The 21,278-nt window shown below is 38.8% G+C and overlaps 1 protein-coding gene across 2 annotated transcripts; it reads left to right on the top strand.

Annotated features, from left to right (window-relative positions):
• The first annotated feature begins 1,793 nt into the window (after positions 1 to 1,793).
• Positions 1,794 to 21,277, top strand: si:ch211-247n2.1 (calcium-activated potassium channel subunit beta-2). 2 transcript variants are annotated; one of them, XM_046392500.1, is made up of 5 exons: positions 1,794 to 2,000; positions 15,628 to 15,735; positions 17,588 to 17,758; positions 17,931 to 18,126; positions 18,648 to 21,277. In XM_046392500.1, the coding sequence occupies exons 1-5, from the start codon at positions 1,891 to 1,893 to the stop codon at positions 18,930 to 18,932; spliced, it is 870 nt and encodes a 289-aa protein (XP_046248456.1). In that variant the 5' UTR covers positions 1,794 to 1,890; the 3' UTR covers positions 18,933 to 21,277. The 2 variants fall into 2 exon arrangements, with proteins under 2 accessions (XP_046248456.1, XP_046248458.1); XM_046392502.1 differs by lacking the exon at positions 1,794 to 2,000 and adding an exon at positions 9,590 to 10,187.
• The last annotated feature ends 1 nt before the right edge of the window (position 21,278 follows it).

Here is a 21,278-nt window from a genome sequence, read left to right as displayed (position 1 = left end):
CAAGATGGCACCAAAGTCATTTTACACTAACTGTGGCTAAACCAACATGCACTACTGTTTACGAAAATAAGACGAGGCGAAACCGTGGTTCAAAAGATCAAATAAAATCTGATGTGAAATATGTTTGATTCAAAGGACAGAAAATGAACTGTTTTGGATGGACTTAATAGTGCTAAAATGTTAAACATGAACTGATGACTAAAAAGGCTAAAATGTCAACAGTTTTTATTGACTACAACTGTACAGAAATAGTAAAGACAAAATGCCAAGGCTTTTAGTCGACTAAAAACAAAAACAGGATGAGGCTGAGGAGGACATTTCACAGCACTAAGACTTGATTTTTTTTTTTTTTTTTTTTTTTTAAAAGAAAACTAGCTGACAAAATTAACACGAGTAATCAGGTCTTCTCTGATCATCCTGGTTCGTCTCACTGGTTGCTATGCCAACAGGCAAGAATAAAGCTTTGAGCTGCTGCACTAGAGCTTCTGATGCAACATTTACCATAACCTCCCATCACACACACGCACACACACACACACACACACACACACACACACACACACACACACTCACGCACGCATTGCCTCACTCATATCCACACACTCACAGAGCAGTTTCTTTTAGTCTTTCTCCAACAGTTTGGCGGCTCTATTATTTAGGTCACCTCTTTGTGGAAGGAGAGAGGGAGGAGGGAAGGAGCATCCCAGTGTAATGGTTGTTTTGATTGGGCAAAACACACACACACACAAACACACAAAAACACCTGTGATCGATTCAGTGCTGCTCTGCTTTCTCCATCCTGCCATGCCATGACTCTCTCTGTATCTCTGTCCCTGCTGTTCAGTTGCCAAAGGACACGTGGGATTCTGGGAGGCCATGTGTCTTGTCCTCCTCCGTCTTCCTCCCTCTCGTCTCTCTCTATCTCAGTTCTCTTCACTTCTGCCTCCCTCCTATCTAGCATGACCTACATTTCCTCCCCATTCCTTGGCCCTTTGATTCTTCCCTGTTCTTTTCTTCTCTCCCACCTCTGCACACATTAAAAGACACACACATACATACTAACACACAAACAGTCCTGCAGCAGGATGGGGGTGGGGTGAAGTCACTAAGTCCATTTAGAGCTGTTAAGGGTGGAGTTCTAAAATAGAATGCCAAGCTAAGCCCAGAATGAACCCTGTTTCAAAACACTGCCTGTGTGTGTGAGAGAGAGAGAGTGAGGAAGAAAGAGAGAGAGAGAGAGAGAGAGAGAGAGAGAATAGGAAAGCTTAAGGATATAGTGCCTCCTATGGACAAACAGCATGCTCTCAACTTTGACAAGTATAACTCAACACTGCCACCTGCTGGGACTTGTTCAAGAGTACGACCAAGTCTCATATTTTTGTATCACACTCAGATCACCTCTCTGCTGCCACCCAGTGGTGACGTCCTTTAAGTCTACCTCATGAAGACCCCCTAGGTTGAAAATGTTTACTGTATTTCCCTTTAAAGCATGTTTGGATAACTTCATTCTGTTCAAATTCTGACTTAAATAAATAACAAATAAGATAAATGAATTAATTATAATTTTAAACTTATTATTTTGAGGGAAGGTTTTGGATTTTTTTCAGTTTATATTTTAGACAAAAAACAAAACAAAACAAAAACACTCAGATGCCTGGCTATCTGCCAAAACGTTTTCATTACTTTTTGAAGAGTGCGAAGTTAAGAAACATGAGAAAATTGTCAACAACTGCCATCACCAACAGCATGGATTAGAGGGAAACAGCTAATCGCGACTGCTGTGTGCCACCATCAGGAAAATGAACAAAGCCTCTACTTCCTCCAATTCTCTCGCTGTTTGCTTACCGGACTGCACTTCATCCTGAGATCCTTGTGTGTGTGTGTGTGTATATGTGTGTGTGTGTGAAGGTACTCTTCTCAGTCAGTCACAGTCAGAGAGTTAGACACAGCACCAGCATGCTACACCAGAAGAGCTTCAGAAAGGCCTACTGCACCCCAGGGTGAGCCCACTGATCTTTTTTTTCCATTCATGCCAACATCAGCTCTAACTTTTTGCCATATTTAAGTGGCTGGAACTGAGTCATTCATTCATTTTAGTAGCTTTAGGATGGGGTTCAAAAAGAGTTTATCATAATTATAATATTGTTTCAGAAAGTTACATGTACTATATCTAAAAAGTAGGCGCCCTGTACTATATGATGCTTACTGCTTTAGCCAGGGTAACTACAATAACAAGGAATCAATTTGTTAAACATATGTTTTTATGAAGATCCCATATGGCACCCATCCTAAAAAAGAAAAAAAAAGAACAGTAGAACTCATTCACAGTCTGAAACTGAAATTGATTATGTATTTCATCTCCTCATTTATTTCTTCACAAACATTCAAACATATTAAACTCCTGGCTTATCTTAGTAAGAGACTTGAACCAGGGGAAACAGCTACGCAGCTCTGTCCAAAAAATAAAAACAAAAAAACTTTCAAAAATCCTCTCAAAAACTTCAGTGAAAAGAACAAGTAAGCATAATATATTAACTTAGGAGCTATAACTGCTCACTACTGTCTCCTCAGACAATATAGTTGAAAGCCTGAACTGTCTTGTATAAGCCAGCTAGCTGCCACTAGAGGGCACTGTGGCTACGGTCAAACTGTACCTGCTGCAGGTGTAGGACATTGTTTTTGCTACTGCTCTGAAATAATGTTATATTTATGCATATAATTTACAGTGTAGAGTATGGTGTGATAAATGCCACTCTCGTCTATGGGCCAAAGGTTTTGTACATTTGTAAATACTGTGTTACAGCTGCCCAGCAATAAGGTTATTTATTATAAAGTGTGTGTTTTTCTGGTGAAACAGGAGAGACATACCTACTAGAGAAAACAGCTGTGTGGGTCACAGCAGAGCATACTTATTATGGAGAGCAACAGTTCCAAAAATATAAATGTTTCAATTAAATTGTAAAGGCCATGATGGGATCAACAGATTGAAACCACTACATTCATGGTTAATGTAAGCTGGGTTCACTTCTAGCTGTTTTTAGGTGAGTAAGGCGAGAAAGTGCTTTAGTAGGCTCATGTCTTATTTGGTTCTTTGAAAAAGTTGTTCATGCCTTTATTGTCTTTTTGTTTGAGACTGTGGCTTTGTCAGCTTCTCATATTGTAATGCGATTTGAGTTTGTCTTGTCAAGGATCCCAGAAAGCAAAAAAGTGAAATGACTGAGGGAAGAGGTTATGGTGGTCTGTGCTTGTTTTCTTAAAACATGATGGTGATCTTTTCTAAGAAAAACCAACAAAGAAAATAACTAAAAACAGGACCATCTTCAGTGACTTTCAGCTTATTATTTTGCTCAGTTTTACTCAACCTTGTTTCTAGCAGCAGGCAGGGATTAGTTTATTTGACAGGCTTGTCATCACATGAATTGGTTCTGGAACAGTTGCAATTGCAGTTGCAGAGCTAAATAATGATCTTCAGTGGATGTATTTAGGTACGAGGACTTAAAACAGAGGTGTAAGCTAGGGCTGTTGTGATATACCAATGTTAACAATAAACATAGTAGTGAAAAATGAAACACTGACATCATTTAGTAATACACATATGATAATATCATGTTAATAATTCAGCAGAGATGCTAGGCCTTGTGGATCTTTTGTTTATCAGTTCATCTTGATGTCTTTTCACCATACGTTAAATGCAACTGTTCTTTTTTTTTTTTTTTACACTTTTGTACAATTATGGTTCCAGACTTTATCAATGTCCCTACACTTGTATTCCAACTGAAATTCATTTAACAAAAAAGAGACAAGACACACAATGAGTTAAAGATGAATTTGACTGAAAACTTTATTACTTTTTTTTCTATAAAGATGTCACAGTAATGTTCTATCATGAATCCTTTTGGCGACAATAGTCATGCAATGAAAATCTGAAATCTGTAATGTTTCATGTGTTTTGTTTTTTCTCTCTTGTTTTGTATCTCATCTCCTCCTTTTCACTCGCCCTCCCAAATCCCACAGACTATTATCATCACACTCTGAATGTTACTGTGAGCAGTGAGGGGCAGTGTGGTTATTATGGCTGTCCCTCAGTCTGAAGTATGGGAGGCGCGCTGCTTTGTCGCTGATAGACAGAGTATCACATTCTGGCTCAGCCTAGAGTGCACTTCTTAACATGCCATGGGATTTAAGTACAAAATGAACACATGCAGCAAGTAAACTTTTTTGACTTCAGCAGTATTTAAAGGTAAGTTTAGACAATTTGAATAATAGCAGAAAAAGAAAAGCCCTTGGGTAAAGTTCTCTGATGGCATTTTGGTATACAAGAAGGTGTAACCCTGGTGTAGTAGTTCCACTAGTAGGTGAAGCACTTGTGTGTATTGGCTGAAATCCATCGATCACTGAAATGAAGTGTTAGCTGTAATTTCTGACATCTGATGAGTCTGTTATGGTGGTTCAATAGCTCACTGCCAGTATGTTTATGTGCAGTATTTTGCACAGACCTAACTCTCAACCGTGTTTCAACAAAACAGAAGTTCAGACCATGACATGCCAAAGCTCCCATTAGTAGGTTTAGTCTCCATTATGTTGTATCAGTCAAATTTGGTGTTGATGCCATTCTTTGCAGCTTCATCTGATAGTCCTTACCTGTGGGAATACCTGCTCAGGACTTGCTCTGTAAAGTGGAGCATTTAACAGCTATTGAGACAGATATTTACCCCAAGAGTTGGCGGGAAGCGCATCCCAGTCAAATGAGAGTGTATTACTGAATATACATTCATCAAGTCAATTGAACAGTTAATCAATCAGGCAGATTGAATTTATGTAGTACCTTTGAAATCAATGTAATGCAATTCAAAGTTCTACACATCACTGACAAAACAAAGGATAAAAAAAAAATAATACTGCTGGCGACACGGTGGGAGAGGCTCCAGCGGATAAGCAGTATAGAAAATGGATGGATGGATAAAATATGGATAGTTAAAATAAGAAAGATGAATAACAAAAACAGCAATGAAAATAAAATTACGACATATTACACAAAATAAGGTTCCAATTTTTCTGATTTCCAAGGTATGAACCTGATTTTTGTTTTCATCTAGGCTGACAATATTTTCCTCACACCATCTGTACCTTTACTGTTCATGATCTGTTTACTTTTTATGATCATTCTGTTGACTGTTGGCCAACATTTGATATCTTTGGAAAATGTTAGCTTACTTTTTCTAGCTTGCAGGGTAGTCTTTGCTATGGGTTACACAGTTGAGAGGTAGTGCAATCCTATTTTATATTTGACCCTGTCAAATTGGTGTCTAACTTAGTAATGGCATCATGATATATGTTTTTCTTTTAAATTTTTATTCTTAAAAGTGTCTGGTTTTTAGTGTCATTACAACCATGTATGTGTAGTGCATAGAACAATGACACAATGTTCCTCCAGGACGCCACATGGTGTCATATAAAGGAGTACGTATATTGAATATAAAAAATGAATAAATACACAAATAAAAAAGAAAAAAAATCAACAAAATACAACAGTACAATAACAATATAGACAATAAGTACAGTATGGTACAATACAATACAATACAATATGGACAATAGACAATGTGGAGTGAACTGTATGATGTTAAAGTGCCACAGTATAGTCTTAACTTTAAACCACAATGCCTGAAAATCAGAAAACATATTTATTATTTTTGGTTTACAAAAGCAGTTTAGTAATGAAAAAATAAATTGAAAAAGATTCAGAATCTGGTTAATGCCATTTAGTTTAGTTAAATGTGCTCAGTGCCTGCTAATGGACCAACTGACGCCTTATACTTACGTTTTATGAAGCCTTTTTCACATTTCAAATGTATATAATTATATGATTAATTATACCATTTTAATTAAACTGGATTTAATGGTTCCATGGATTCTAAATCATTATAACTACATCTATATTGTTGGGAGTTTAGTGTGGTTTTTGCTATTTATGTGTGTTTTTACAATTGCCCAAATATGCTGTTACAATCACCCTGTATATGGGGGCAGATGTAATTTCACTTTCAGTCAAAACTTGATGAGTGCTAACAAGCGGAACACAGATACAAATTACCTAACTAAAAAATATATCCTGATAGAAGAGTTTTTTGAGTGATGACTTCAAACCAAATATTGTTACAACAACCACTCTCTTGTACCCTTCTCTGAGATTTGCCAAAAAATACCTGTTCGATTTCAGCCGATCCGCCACCAAGTGACTGTAAACTGTAGTTCAGCAGCTAATTTAATTACAAGTGACTTCCCAGCAGTGTGGATCATTCCATTAATGGTACCTCACTGTGGGGAGCCACAAAGTCTGGTCTGAGCCATTAACCGCAGCTGCCTCAACCCCTCTTCCATTAGCACTCATTCTAACACTCACAACAAAATATGAACAAAATATGTCAGAGACAAGCCAACTCTGATTGTATCTACTGTACATCACACTGTCTTTCCATCCGTGTCTCTGTCACCTGAATTTCACTCTCATTCTGTAAAGTTTAGCATTCTGGCTGTAGCTTTACACAAAGATACCCGTGCCAGCGGGCCAACCTTCATCACAGGCAGTCTCATTAAAGGTCATGGACAAGAGTGGTAGTGGGCTGCTTCACTCTAGGATGGGCAAAAATGGGCAAAAGGGATTAATGTGTTTTATTTCAGAGAATCAACAAGACTTATAACCATCATATACTCAGTATAAGGATTTAGAATACTCAGTGTGCCAATATTTCTTATATGAAGAGTTTAGAAAACCCAGCAATGGTTACTCACGTACTGTACTGTATCTAAGTACAATTTTGAGGTACTTGTACTTGAATATTTCCATTTTGTGCTATTTTATACTTACACTATATTTTGTACTTTTTACTCCACTATATTTATTTGCCAACTTTAGTTACTTTGCAGATTTTTCACCACTATTCCACTATTATAATTACAATTATCATGTCTTCAAATGTGCAAAAACAAAACAAAACAAAAACCTCAGAATGGCATGCACCCATGTTTGAAAAAATACTGTAAAAGTACTGTGTCTTGGATGCCTCTATGGCTGATAAAAAAGGTAAAGCATGATAAAGCGCCCTTTCAGTGGAGAAAATGTGAAACAATGCCATATAGGCTGCCTTCACACAAGAACATCTGCTGGCTTCTACGTATGTGCATCTAAATGGTTAAACTGTTAATAGTAATGTATAATCTGTTTTCGTAATATGTTTTTTTCTTCTTCTTCATCCATTTTGTCTGGAGCCCCAGAAACCAACCAGTAGCAACCAGCTTTGCTGTATGTCAGCTTGTTTACTACATAAAGTTATGTCAATCAGTCAAATATGCATCCTGTAAGAATAATATCAGCTAGAAAATTAAAGGTGTTTAAGCTTTTTTTTTGTAAAAAGTCCCGTTAAAAAAACAGGGCCTTCAGATGAGGCTAAACGCAGTTCATTCTGTGCTATAGCTGTGCATATGAAATTAACATATTTGTATTTTGTATTTGTATTTGTATTTTGTATTTTCACCATGGCCCAGCTCCCACAGCAGTTGTCAGCTTTGCCTGGCAAAGAAGCCTTGCATTTACTTGGATAAATTCTGCTGAGGGCTTCAAAAACCTACTGAAGAAGCCAGTAATTACACCATCTGGTTGTAAATATGTCTTGGTTTCCCAAAAAGCAATAATATTTTTATTCACTTTTTCTAGGCCTTATCATTAAAAATGCACAACACCATAACAATTTTAGAGGTGACACAAATGAGTCCATGCAAAGATGCTGCTGGATCCTGATTCAGTCTCAAACTGAGCAAAAAGTAATTCAAGTTACTGGTGATATAACAGTTGGTATACAGCTATATGTACAATTAGCATACTGGCAAACAAAGTGAAATCAAAAAGTAACAACAAAAATGAATTCAAGTTCATTTTAGTGCAACTTTTTTTTTGTTTTATAACCTATACTTGAACTCTTTGATTCTAAACAAAGCTCAACAGCTGTGTGAGACTCTCCCTGCCTGTCCTGTGGTCAGTTAGGTGGCAACAGACAACTGCAACTGCACACTGAAGTACATGCCATCCAAATAACCTTCCAGAAACAGAACAATGACATCACTGCTGAGATACATTTGGTGTGTGTGTGTGTGTGTGTGTGTGTGTGTCTCCAGCCCTGCCACAGAGAATGGCAGCACCTGTGCCTTCACCATACCACCTGACTGGTCCCGCCTTCCAGGAAAGCCGTGAAGTTTATGTGTCAAGAGAGACTAGTGGATTAGTTTATGAACTGCCTGCCAGTGTCTCTGTGTGTGCCTGAGTAAATGTATGTGGTTGTGTGGTATGTGGCTGTGTTGATGTCAAAAGATGCAGCAGGGAACACTATGTAGGCAGCATGTGTGAGAACATGTATAAGGCATAAGGTGTGTAACCACATCAGAGAGCATTCTTCAACAACACAAGACATGCTGCCCATGACCTTTTTCACAGTTGTAAAAAAAAGGTGCATAAATAGCGCTGTGTGTCTGTTTCCACTGAATATAATGACACGTGAATGTGATATCCATTGCCCTTTGATAGACTTACAAACATCTATGATATATATAAACATAGTTGCAGCCCTTTTAACCTTCTTTATTTGCCATGTGGTGCTAAGGAGGTAGAGTGGGCAGCCAAGGGCAGTTTAGAGTTTCACATTCTCCTAAACTCTATTTCTCTGGACTGTGGTGGACAGCAGACGCACGCTGACACAAGGACAGCATGCAAACTTCTCAAAGGAAGTGAGATCAGGACCTTGGTGCTGTAAGGTAACAGCGCTAACCACTGAGCTAATGAACTCTAATGGGAGATTGTGCTAAATGCTGAGTAACATTCTGATGTTGCTATTGTCAAGGAAGGGTGAGTGGATGGAAGTGGAGATGCTATCCTCCATTGGCTCCGAATACAAACTGTTGAGGATCCAGGCTGGTTAATATGTTGTTCTTGATGTGCTGGGGAGTCATTTCCTCAAAGCACTTCTTTAGAAGGGGGGGGGGGGGTGAGTGCCACAGGGTACAGGGACCATGGTGGTGGTCTTGAAGCAGGTGAGAACATTGTGAGGTGACAGTGATGTGCTAAAAATATCGGTAATAACATCGACTCGTTGGTTAGCACATTTTTAGTACACAGCCAGGTTAAGTTATCAGGCCCCGCAGGTGTACTCATATTCACTCTCAGTGGGATTTTTCTCACCTCTGCTGTGGATACTGAGAGTGGATGGTCCTCTGGAGGCAGACTAGACCATACAGCTGACTCTTTGTTGAGGAGATCAAAGCAAACATAAAATGTATTAATCTCATCTGGCAACATGGCCTCACACATGAAGGGAGCGCTCCTGCTTTCATAGCCTGTGGAGTTAAATATAGCCTGTGATGTTTAAATGTCTCCTATTAACGGCGTGACATGACACTGAGAATGACTGCCCCCAGGTTATTTGAATAGCATTATTGATTACTTCGCCAGAGTCTATTCATCAGCTACTGTTTTGGTGAGTAGCTGAGAGCACAGAGGTTTTTGATATTGGGTGAAGACGATTCCAGACTTGGGAACATCAACATTTTCATGTTCACGTTCTATCAACGCCAACCACGCAGCGCAGCCACCTCCCACATCCACGGTGACAGATGTTGATGAGGCTGACGTAAACTACCCTGTTGTGGAGACCTGACACCTGACACAGACTTGTGGGTCATTATTTGGAGAATGGCCCTAGACGATGGATGGTTATTGACAGGTTCCCTTTTGTGTCCTCATTTTTCATTGTTTTTCTTTTTGCTAAGCAGAATCTGTGGGTTTTTTGTTTGAACTTTGTTTTTGTTTTGTTTTGTTTTCCAGACAAACAACAAAGGTTTAGGTTTTCTTTTTAAGCTCTATAGTTCAACTTATTTTTGTTTTTCTCTGTTCTCTATCTAACATATAAGTTCCTCAAAGCTGGATATTTTAACACAGGAAAATCATTTTTAAAAAGAGACTGCTGAAACCTCAGTCAGACAGCAGTCAGAATCATCATGTGCACTAAATGAAAGGAATAGTGTGGATGAACACAAGCCCATGGGTGGAGGTGTTGTAAAGTGCAAGCTGACATGTTAGGAGACAACTGCTCCGACAGCCTGACCATTGACTTTTGTTCGACACCACCTTCAGAAATCGGGTGAGCTCCATTTCGTTATTGCTGCATTCCTACTGGACTTATAAAAACATCGGCTAAAATAAGTGTTTTTGTTCGATAGGATGGTGTCGCTGATGCTCTGGTGTGGTGTAATGTCCAGTCCTTAGATGCTTGTATTGAGTAAATCTAATGATGCTACTCAGTTTTTGCGGTTCAGTTTGAATGCTTGCTGCTTTAATCTACTCCTGTAGTAAACAAACCAATATGTCCATTGTTGTATCCATTTGTTAACACACAAAACTGAGCAGTTGTTCCTCTAAACTGCACTACGTAATGTGCTTGTGTTCACTTTAGTGGGATCTCATTGTGTTGTGGCACTAATTATTTGATACAGCCATGTGCTGAGCTGAGAATATGGCGTTGGTACTTAAGCGCTACTATCATACTGTTTTAAACACGTATTATCAAAAAAGTATTTTACTTAACCACTTCTACTTTGATACTTTTGACAACCTTATTACATTGCCTATGCCTCAAATAAAATGATTTTAGAAACATGTTTTAGTGCACTACATAACAAGCTGCTTGTAGATCTATCTCACTGCATCCAGAGGCATTTCAGGCCTGCACTCACTGACAATGTCTCTTAGACGTTGGATTGAGTTGTGAGGTTCCATACTAATATGATTTGAGAATTTATCTGGTGATGCCAGGCTACTAAAGGGATAAAGTGAGCAGAACTAAGCTATAAATCTAGGAAGGTTCAAGATTTTGACTGATCAGAGTGGTGGTGACAGATGTTATTTTGTTATTGTTGATGTTGTAGCTATTCATTATAGACTTCATTGTGCAGAAATGCATGAGGTGAGGTGACATCAGATGTTAGTATGCAGTGTGCATGGGTTTACAACACTAGACCTCAACTTCTTGTCAAGTGTCTATGAGTAATGAACAGCAAATTGTTTTATTTTGATAGCTGTTAGAGATATAAATTGGAAAGACTATCCTGTATTTTCAACTAAAAATAGTTGCTTGAAAAGATTCAACATCAGTAAAAAAAATACAGAATTTCTGAAGCAAAGGCATATATTGTACCATCTTGTTATTCATCTTGTGCTTTATTTCGAAGCCTCTTTAGGTTGGGTTGGGAACCACTGGTTTAGAAGAGTGTTTGGATTTCAGTGCTAACTTCTGATTGTTCCCTACTCGCGCTGACATGTCACCATGTCACCCACCACTAACGATCCTATCAGCGGGTACATTTCAAAGAAGTCAAGCTGTCACTAAGCAGCAAGTGAGGGCTCTCCTCCTGTGCCAAAGACCTGTGTGAGACAGTGCTCACAACCTCCACGCAGACATAAACAGAATAAGCAAATATTGACTCAGGCACCCATCAGGTGGTCCATCACTCATAGGCCTTGTTACTTTCATAGACAAAGCATGTCTGTGTGTGTACTGAAGCATGCTTCAGTCAATATTTAGCCCTGTCATGCTGACTGCTCCTGCCGTAGTAGCCATGTGCCAAGAGCTTCCTGACGTTTTGGTCTTCCAGTTTGACTCCCCACGTGACTTATTTCTTTGAAAATGTTACCACATAAAAATAAATTGCCACATTAAAATAAATCAGTGACACGTGATTGGTCTATTGAGTTTAAATAAGCATGACTGTATGAATAAATACAGTGGGAGATTTTGGACAGTGTTTCCATATGGTGAAGGATTGTGATTTGCCAGACAGTTAGATACTAAGAAATATCATGAGATGCTTGAAAACAATGAATTTCATTTTTCTCTAAAGCCTTTGAAAGTCAAAAAACTGAGGGGCAGGTGAACTTTCTTTATAATCTATTTCTGTAAGTATTATTTTAGCAGTGGCCCAGTACTATATGCTTCAAACAGCTGTCAAGAAAGGAAAGTGTGCATGCCTTCCTGCATATGTCTGTAAAATAATAAAATAATCATCCTTATGTCACAAACAGTAGGGGAAAATTAACTGAGTCTGTTCATTCAAGTACAATTCAATTGTGACCTTAATCCTTCCACTCAACTACATGTCAGATGGGAAGATTGTGCTTTTCAGTCCACTGCTTTATTTGATGCATATAGTTGCTAGTTACTTGTCAGAATAAGATCTGAAATAAAATGCATTGTTAAGATTAAACCTTTGGTAGCCAAAACCTTTGGCTCCTAAACCCCAACAACAAAATAGTTGGGCCCATTGTCACATTTCTGATGAGCTGTTTGTTAGCAGTTTAACCATTTCAACTTATCTTATTTAAATAAAGGACTCTTTATCTAACAGCATGGTACCTTAAAAGATAAAATTCTTCAATGTTGAATAAAGAAAATATTTTTAAACATATATTTTTAAAAAAATGAATACAGATTTGTGAAGCTGAACTGAGCTTTTCTTTTTCCCAAACCAATTTGTCATCTCATGACTTCTCAGATTTTTCTTGTGACTCTTGTTTAGCCCAGCTGAGCGCCACTGGACTAAACAGTGAATAAAGGAGATAAGTAGCTCCATTGAAAAGCTATGTAGTAAAATGTATGTAGCTCGCAGTGACACATCAGTACTGTGATGCATCATTCACGGGGGCCCTTTTACTGCAGAATGACCACTTTTAATTTTAATATTTTAAAGTTAAAGTTAAACTAGGCAACTTGGTTAACTTGTTCTTTCTTTGTTGGCTATGGCTGGCTATGGTTGGCTGTGTTGGCTAGCTGGGACGTTCTGAGGGTTGACTGTTCTGGAGGAAGATATTTGATTGTTCAGTATTAATACCAGGTTGTCAGACTACTGACATTTGTGTTGATGGCAATTTGCCAACCTGGGAATGAGACTCAGTGATGATCTTGCCACAGAATTGCTTGCTGGTGAATTAATTAAAGCATATTTAATGATATAGTATATATATACTATATTATAGTATATATATCACACTATTGTACACTATATAGTCAAAAATACTGGGATACCTGACCTTTACACCAACAGGGACTTCAATGATGATATTGCATTCTAAATGCATAAACAGCTTTGCAGCTGCAACAGCTTCCACTCTTCTGGGAAGGCTTGTGGGATTTTTTTTGTCCATTCATGCAGCAGAGCATTTGTGAGGTCAGGCACTGATGTTGGACCAAAAGGCCTTCCGGTTCATCCAAAAGTTGTTCTATGGGGTTGCGGTTGGAAAGAGCTTTCAGCAAATTGATGTTACAATGTTGGAGGCATAGCGTTGTCCAAAATGTCTTGGTATGTTGAAGCATTAAGATTTCCCTTCACTGGAAGTACGGGACCTAACCCAACCCCTGAAATTTTATTTGATCTAGTTATAGTTTTATTTTTTCAGTGCATCATCATTTTAATGAATGTTTTCTATGTAAAATCTTTTAGACTTACTTCATATTATTTCCATGGTCATAATTCGGGATGGAACATAAAAGGGGAAGAGCCAAAAGGTATCTTATTTTTTTCTACTTTACAGGCTTAAAAACTTTGTCCTAACACTTTAATAAAACACAACACTGGAGTTAGAATTATATAATAAGTTTTTCTATCTGGTTCCAGTGACAGCATTTTCCGACTTTCATGACCTCAGTTTTTATATGAGAGTGTAGTTTGTTTGTGCAGGAGGTTTTGAACTGTGAAGGAATGACAGTTATGTGTTTAAGACGGCGTGTCCTCATACCGATTCATGTGTATGTGCCACTGGAGATTTTCCATTAGTTACAAAGATAACTCTCTTTAGACAAAGAGGCACATGTAGACTTGTGTAGGTATGCAGTCAGTCAACACACTCATCACGCATAAATCAAACCAACACTCAGAAAAGACGTGTACACACTCAAAGTCAGCCTTATTTATTTTAGGTTACATGTTTCTCCACACTAACTGGAAGACATGCAGGCAGGCTGATATAATGTCACACTGATTTACTGATTGTTTTACTCAGATATTTTATGGAGCTTAATGTCGTATGCTAGCTAATGTTAGCCACAAGGGCCAGAATGTTTACTGTTGGCAGAATTATTGGCATTGCTTCAGGACGTCCCTCTCATTGGCTGTTGTAGATCAACTGTTTCTCCCCAATAGATCCATGGGTCCCACTCGAAAAGTACAGAAATAACAAACCGGATTTTAAATCCTAAAGTTCAAAGCCAAAACATCTTGATCGCCCCCTGGTTCCTGGCTGTAGTATCCTTTCCCCTCCATGTTAGCAGATGGGGCCAAACTATGGGCCAAACTAGAAACTCGTAATAGTACACATCAAATAAATTTTTCCTAAAGATGGTTTCTGTCATTTCAGGAAGTTCTTCTTACACTGATATACGTTCACATGTTCATTTTTATGATAAGTTTGCTTTTAATCAGGAACTTGATGCTATATAAATGGGGTGAAACATCATGATTGACTAAGTGCCCATCGCAGGTCTGTCCCACATTTTTTAGCTTCACATTTTGTACAGTCACAAGAAGTGAAGACCTGTCATCCGTCCTATGTCAACGGGGGTGGCACCAAGGAGTCTGCAAGCAGTTCAGGTGGTTTAAGACTGGATCTGTAAACCCATCATTACCAGATAATCCTGGCCGACACTGGTGCTGATCTAAGTCCCAGACCAGATTTCTCTATTGTCAGAAAGGACAAGGAAATAACCGAGTTGGAACAAGCATGCAACAACTGACAGACATATTTGGTTGATACCCAAAAGTGTTTAGGTTAAACAACAGGTCTACCTAAATATCGTGAAAAGCAAGTGACCCATAATGCAAAAAACAAATAAACAAACAAACAAAAAAAACAATGGTCAAAATCAGACTTATGCTTAGCTTATGCTTAGATGTATCAAACACATTGGTAGCACAATCGCCATAATGCATCTCAACTTCAACTTCAACCAGCCAAATAAGAGTACAAAACTGTCAAAACTGCATTAAGTGCTTGCATGGATAGATCAGAATGAAGAAGGCTCAGAGACCATTGGAGAGGACTGTTTCTCTGCCTGTGAAAAACAGCTACATGTACTGCCTGCAACACATGCATCTGAAGTATACACACACACGCACAGAGCTCAGAGCCGACAAGACCATAACCTCTCAGAGTGGGTGTGAAACTCTTATTGATGACTGATGAAAGAGACCTTTTAAGCTTGGGTTGTAAATAGTTTTGAGGCAGTGTTGGGTCAGTCCAGTGATGACATCTGAACATGCATCTTGACAACCAGCTGGGGTTGTTTTTCAGTCTTTGATGTTATCTACATTGAGTACACTCTGATCTATGAGGTCATGATAAGGGTGTTTTTGAAATCCCCTTAGAACGATAAAAATTGAATTAATCTATGTGAAAAGTGGATGACACCACAAGATAAGTGAACTATGAACTTTCCTCTAATCTAAATCGACCTCTCTTGGCCCATCAGGACCAGCCACATCCCGCATCCTGATCTGTAGAGTTTTTGAATGACACTCTCCTTTATTTTGCAGGTGGGTCACCCACTCTGACAGCAACGGTGGACTACAATTTCCTCATTCCTCACATACAATGTTCCTGTGGGCAGGAAGTAAAGCAACAGATGGTAGAAGTGACCGCAGGTATTTGATACTGCCTTGTTTGGTTTGTTTCAGTATTAATGCAGCAGCATGTCAGTGCTGAAAAAGGCTACACTTTCTGAAGGAAATATACGTGTGCTGGACATTGTATGTGCAAATGTGTAAAGCAGGTTAAAGTGTCTTAAAATCTTACTTTTTTGTAAGCAAAAAATTTTTGTTTTCGACAGTTTCAGTTGAAGTTGAGGCTGTGCAATGTAAATAACTTGTCACCTGGTAGTAGCAGGTAGCAGTGACAACAACTAAAAGGTCATTTGGAAATATTTGAGCTGCCAGTTGAAAGGTGAAAAACTGTTTAAAACTGGATGTCTAGAGGCTGAAAACAGGGTAGGAAGTCATTTTAAGTGTAGCAATGACAGCAGTTGAAGGTGAAACTAAAGTACCAGAAATAGCTGAAGTGTGTCCTCTCTAAATAGTTGAAGGGAGGAGTGGAAACACTGTTCTGAGGAGTGACAACAGTTGAAATGTTAGCTAGAGTATTTATCTGTCAGTTGAAGAGTAGTTAAAGCTACAATTGCAGCTGAAGATACACTTGAAGTGCCAGAGAGTGTGTGCACTGTAAAAAGTGTCAGTAAATTACCCAGAGAGTGGCTAATACCACACAAATAATTTATAAGAGTAATAAAAAGGAGTTAATTGTTCTAGGAGCCAGATACACACACACACACACGTACACAAACATTTGTTAAAAGAAGTCACAGATGACTGGTGCAAGAATCACTGTCACTATTGAATTGTGATTCAAAATGCTTAATGTTTTAAAGTCTGTGTAAAGCAAATTCCAACATTTCTTTCAAAACACATTAAACATGTCAGAAAATAGTTGGAAAACGTGAAAACAATGTAAAATATGTCATGAATGAATTATGGAATTACACTTTTCCAACAAATTTCACAATTTTAGATTCAGGATTTTCAGGATGCTAAATGGTAGCATACATTCTAGTATTTCCTTGTGTATTTTGACTCCGCAGTTTTTTGGACTTGTGGTTTGTCCCTTTGTCTTACCTTTTGCCTCTCCATGTACTGAGCTCCTGCTTATCCAGTAAAGACTAAAGGAAAGACAGTAAAGACTAAGACTAAGAGTAAGTACTGATCCTGGTTCAGTGTGTTGCTCTTTAGCCCTGTTCCCCGAATTCAACTTTCTCTTATTGGACAAAGATAAACTTGTCATGTTAACTTATCACAAAACACACTTCATTCAAACAAGACATAAACAAATAAAACTCACTAAAACTGTCCTGGTTTGTGTTTCTACAGTCACTTCTGGTTTGGTCAATCTTAAGTTCACATGGTAAGATGTGAAAATACTCCACCTCTAAATCCCCTGTGATCTGACATCTCAGCTCAGGCACAAACTTAAACTTCAAGCCTTTATTGTCAGTTTATTTTTACATACACTGGAATTCTTCTTAGGACATGCATTTAAGCCGTCACTGATTGAACACACATGTGCAACATGCAGTGAAACACACAATAGTAGTGGGCTGCCATTTCAGGCACCCGGGGAGCAAATCAGGGAGGTTAAGTACCTTGCTCAAGGGTACATGAGCCGGCTAATGGGAGGGGGGTTGATTAAACACTTTTTCCTTTTTCCTGCCAGTTGGGGGGGGGGGGGATCGAACCGCCAACCCTCTAGTCAGAAGCTTATTCTCCATCATCATCTCATCCTCTATTATGCAATTATAATTTTGCAGTTTTTCATTTCAGGGAGTGGTTATATTAGTAGATAAAGTTAAAGAACTGCATAGAGTTTGTTTGGAGTTTTGGGAGCTTGTCCTGTTGTTCACTTTACCCAAAGTGTGAAGAGGACTGACTTTATGTTAATCTTTTTCAGATCCATCTACCAGAAGATTCGCGAATATGAAGTTCTGGACAAGAGGAAGACAGTGACAGCTCTGAGGGCAGGGGAGGACAGAGCCATACTGCTGGGTCTCAGCATGGTCTTTGTCTCTGTCATGATGTATTTTGTCCTGGGAATCACCATACTGCGCTCTTACTCTGACAGGTAATATAACACCACACAGTCACATAAGGACTTTCTTGTAAAACAAAAATGCATATCATTGAGCCAAAGCTTGTGGTCATCTGCATATTCACAAACAGTTACTAACAAACTATCCAGTGACACCACTGGATTGTTTGCTTGCAGTAGGAAAGTAACTTCTCTTTCTCTACAGCGTATGGACGGATGAGGCTAGCTGCACTATTGTAAACTCCACCATCGTGTGGCATGTAAACTGTTCATACAGCTGTGGAGCAGAGTGCTGGAAAAGTTCCCGTTATCCCTGTCTCCAGGTCTACGTCAGTCTCAACTCCTCAGGAAAGGTGATACGACTGTTGCACAACGAGGAGACACAGGACAGCAACCCTGAGGTACTCCACAGCTTATTATGTTCCTGTTCCCTGGGACAGGTGGCTTTGGCTTTAGTAAAAAGGACTGATATGGTTTTTATATTTGTTTGGGCAAATTCACTGGACCCAAATACTTTTTCATACTATTTCAGTTATTAACTGAACTCAGGTGGTCTTTCTTCTTATTATTTCTATCTTATTATTCTTGTATCTTTATTTTTAGAAATTTAAGTGCAGTTTCACTTGAACTAACACATTTATTTGCCCTTTGAAGCTCATGTATGTGGGAAAAGGTTGAAGATGGATTGATTTCTAAGTATAAATGACTGCACAGTTCAAATTTTGTGGAGTTCAATAGCCCAGTGCATTTAAAATCTGATCCTCACATCAGGTTGTCAATATACACACCATACTATGTCCATAAGAACAGTCCTGGACCAGAAATGACCAAAACAAATCATAATCCTACCTGGTCTACCAGCCAGCTGTATACAAATAAAACAACATTTCTTTTTTTTCTCTTTTTCTCTTCTTTCTGCCAGTGCTTCTACATCCCAAAATGCCGTAAGGATTATGCAACCACACATGCAATTGTTCAGAACATTTCTGAGCGTCTTAGGTCCCAGCACACAATTCAGTGTTTTGTGGACCCGACAGATAGAATGGACAGTGCCATCCTGACGCAGATCTACGGCCAGGTCGCCGTCTTCCACTCCCTGTTCTGGCCAACTTGCACCTTGATTGGAGGAGCCATCATTATCGCCTTGGTGAAGCTAACCCAATACCTATCAGTCATGAGTGAGCGAATAAACCGCATAAAGAGGTGAAGGGTAAAGTTAGACCGTAAGTTCAAAGGGAAGTCCCCCTTTAAAAGGACACAGGGACAACTGGATGGGGCTCAGACTGAAAGACAGAGAGGAGGGACAGCTGACATGTCTGTTGTGGATTCCAGAGCATGTCTCAGTGACAATCAAAACGCGACTAGAAAGACAAGCATATATTTTGGAGACAGGGTTGAAATCCAGATTTGAAGATAAACTGATACTGGTTAGGCCTGCTGGTGGTTGAAACTCATTTCCATTATTTTTGTTGGTCAGTTATCAGTTTTGAAAGGATGTATACAAATGTGACATAATGTTTCTAAGTGCCTGTTCTGCATTCAGTATCTTTGCTGAATCTTTGCAATGATAGTTGTTGAAGAGTAGTTCAACATTTTAGGAAATTACGCTTATCTTCTTTCCAAGCATAAGGTGAGAAAATGGGTACCGCTCTTGTATTTGTTCTTCTGTAATGATACCACATGCAGCAGCCAGTTAGCTTAACCAAGCACAAAAACTCTAAGGATGGAGGGGAAACAGCTATGGTAACAAAATCTGCTCACCAGCACCACTAACTACACTTTCTAGTTAACACTTTATATCTTGTTTGTTTGATACACGCTTTTCCTACGTTATCTTTGTGCAAAGATTATAGCTTCTGGCTGTAGCATAATATACAGCATACAGATGTGACAGTGGTGTCAATCTTATCAACTAACTCCTGACAAGAACTCAAGTAAATATATTTTCCAAAATGTTGAATTATTTCTTTAAGACAGATTTTCTTATACTGCAGATTAATACTGTCCTAGTCTCCATATGGGGTCTCTAAGGGGTGTTACTGTCCCTGTGTCTTAGGAGGAGAGAATTTGCTGTTTGGATCTCACGTGGTGGTGCTTTACCAGCCACTGCTCTCATATTAGAAAATGTGTGTATACTGAGTTATACTTGCAGCTGAACTTCTAGGATTCCCAGAGGATTTCCAGCTTTGATAATGTACAGCTCTGCATGCAGAACACTTTCAGAAAGGGGCCTCCAAAAGATGAAACCTATAAAAGTTATTTTCTACTACTGGGCTTAATCATGCTGAGCAGTGCTAACTCACAGCTGCACACACCAGTTCTGCCTGTGATTGATTTGAAATTTTCTATCAAACATGTATTGATTCATGAATGATTGTATTATCAAATAAACACAATGTACCTGCTACCTCTTGATGATGACGTTTGACCTGTCAATTTTTAATTACACTTATTCTGAAAGTGTCGCAGTGATATCATGTCATTTGGAATATGTGAAGTATTTTAAGATCACAGACAGTTTGACCAGCCTTGCCATTGGCTGGATGGTCTGTATCATCGTGGATTGGGGAGGCAATGTTGTATAATAAGTCTAATCAGTCCAGCTGCTGTGGACATCCAAGGAGGGCAGAAGTCAAGGTGCAGCGACCGAGCCAGTGTTATCAAGAGTGCTACAGGAACAGGAGCTGTCATGGTTGTTGAGGAGTTTATGCAGGGCCAATATACCTGGAGGAATTTAATTAAATGGCTAAATTGGTTTAAATTAGTTAGTCAGTGTGGCCACACAGAATTGAATGAATGTTTGATGAGATGTCATTTAGAAAAATAACAAACATGTCTATATTTTGTGAATGAATATGCACACTGATCCATCAGCGATGGTGCTTACATGCTTACAGGTGCATCAATTCTGTGCAATCATTTTTTTCTTGTTTTGCTATCTCTATCACTGTAAATTCTGTCTGTATCCTGGCCTGGCTTTTCCTCAAGAAGGGGACAAGGAGAGTCTTGAGGAATGAGTTCCTTTCAGCAGCTTCCTCTGAATTTCTTTTAAATTCTCTGGATTTTTCTCAAAGCTCTCTCTCTCTCTCTCTCTCTCTCTCTCCACACTGCTATTAATAAAACTGTCTTGGACAAATACTGACTCCTTTATTAACCCAGTTAAATATGAACATTTGTGTTAAGTTTTTAATTGTAAATGTTAAATGTCCCCATACTTACCATAATTTCCAGAAAACCAAAAACGTAGGACATGATTTCAGTGTTGCTGGTGGTAATTACAGACCTGGCTATGTGGTCATTTATTCCCTCAGGAGCTTCAGTCGAACTATAATCAAACTGCACTTCCTTGTTCTCCATGCTTTTGTGTATGCTTTTTAGTGTGCCTACAATGGATAAGCTAATCGTGACTATTAAATTAATAATTAATTTGACATTCATGTAATCTCCCTCAACTTGAGTCATGAACATGATCAGGTCATGTGCATGTTGTATACACCGCAGAGTCTCTTCTTCTGTTCAAAAACAAAGTAACCACAGTTGCTCATACACAGCA

This window comes from Scatophagus argus, chromosome 6 (genome assembly GCF_020382885.2).
Source record: "Scatophagus argus isolate fScaArg1 chromosome 6, fScaArg1.pri, whole genome shotgun sequence".
NCBI lineage: Eukaryota > Metazoa > Chordata > Actinopteri > Scatophagidae > Scatophagus > Scatophagus argus.
Note: the sequence above shows the minus strand (reverse complement) of the source record. Positions and strands in the feature narration are given on the sequence as shown.

Excerpts from the sequence above, each read along its gene's own strand:
- si:ch211-247n2.1 (XM_046392500.1), top strand. The coding sequence starts at position 1,891 with ATGTGTGTGTGTGTGAAGGTACTCTTCTCAGTCAGTCACAGTCAGAGA. Across the intron at positions 2,001-15,627 it reads AAGGCCTACTGCACCCCAGG|GTGGGTCACCCACTCTGACA; the intron begins GTGAGCCCACTG and ends TTTATTTTGCAG. Across the intron at positions 15,736-17,587 it reads GATGGTAGAAGTGACCGCAG|ATCCATCTACCAGAAGATTC; the intron begins GTATTTGATACT and ends AATCTTTTTCAG.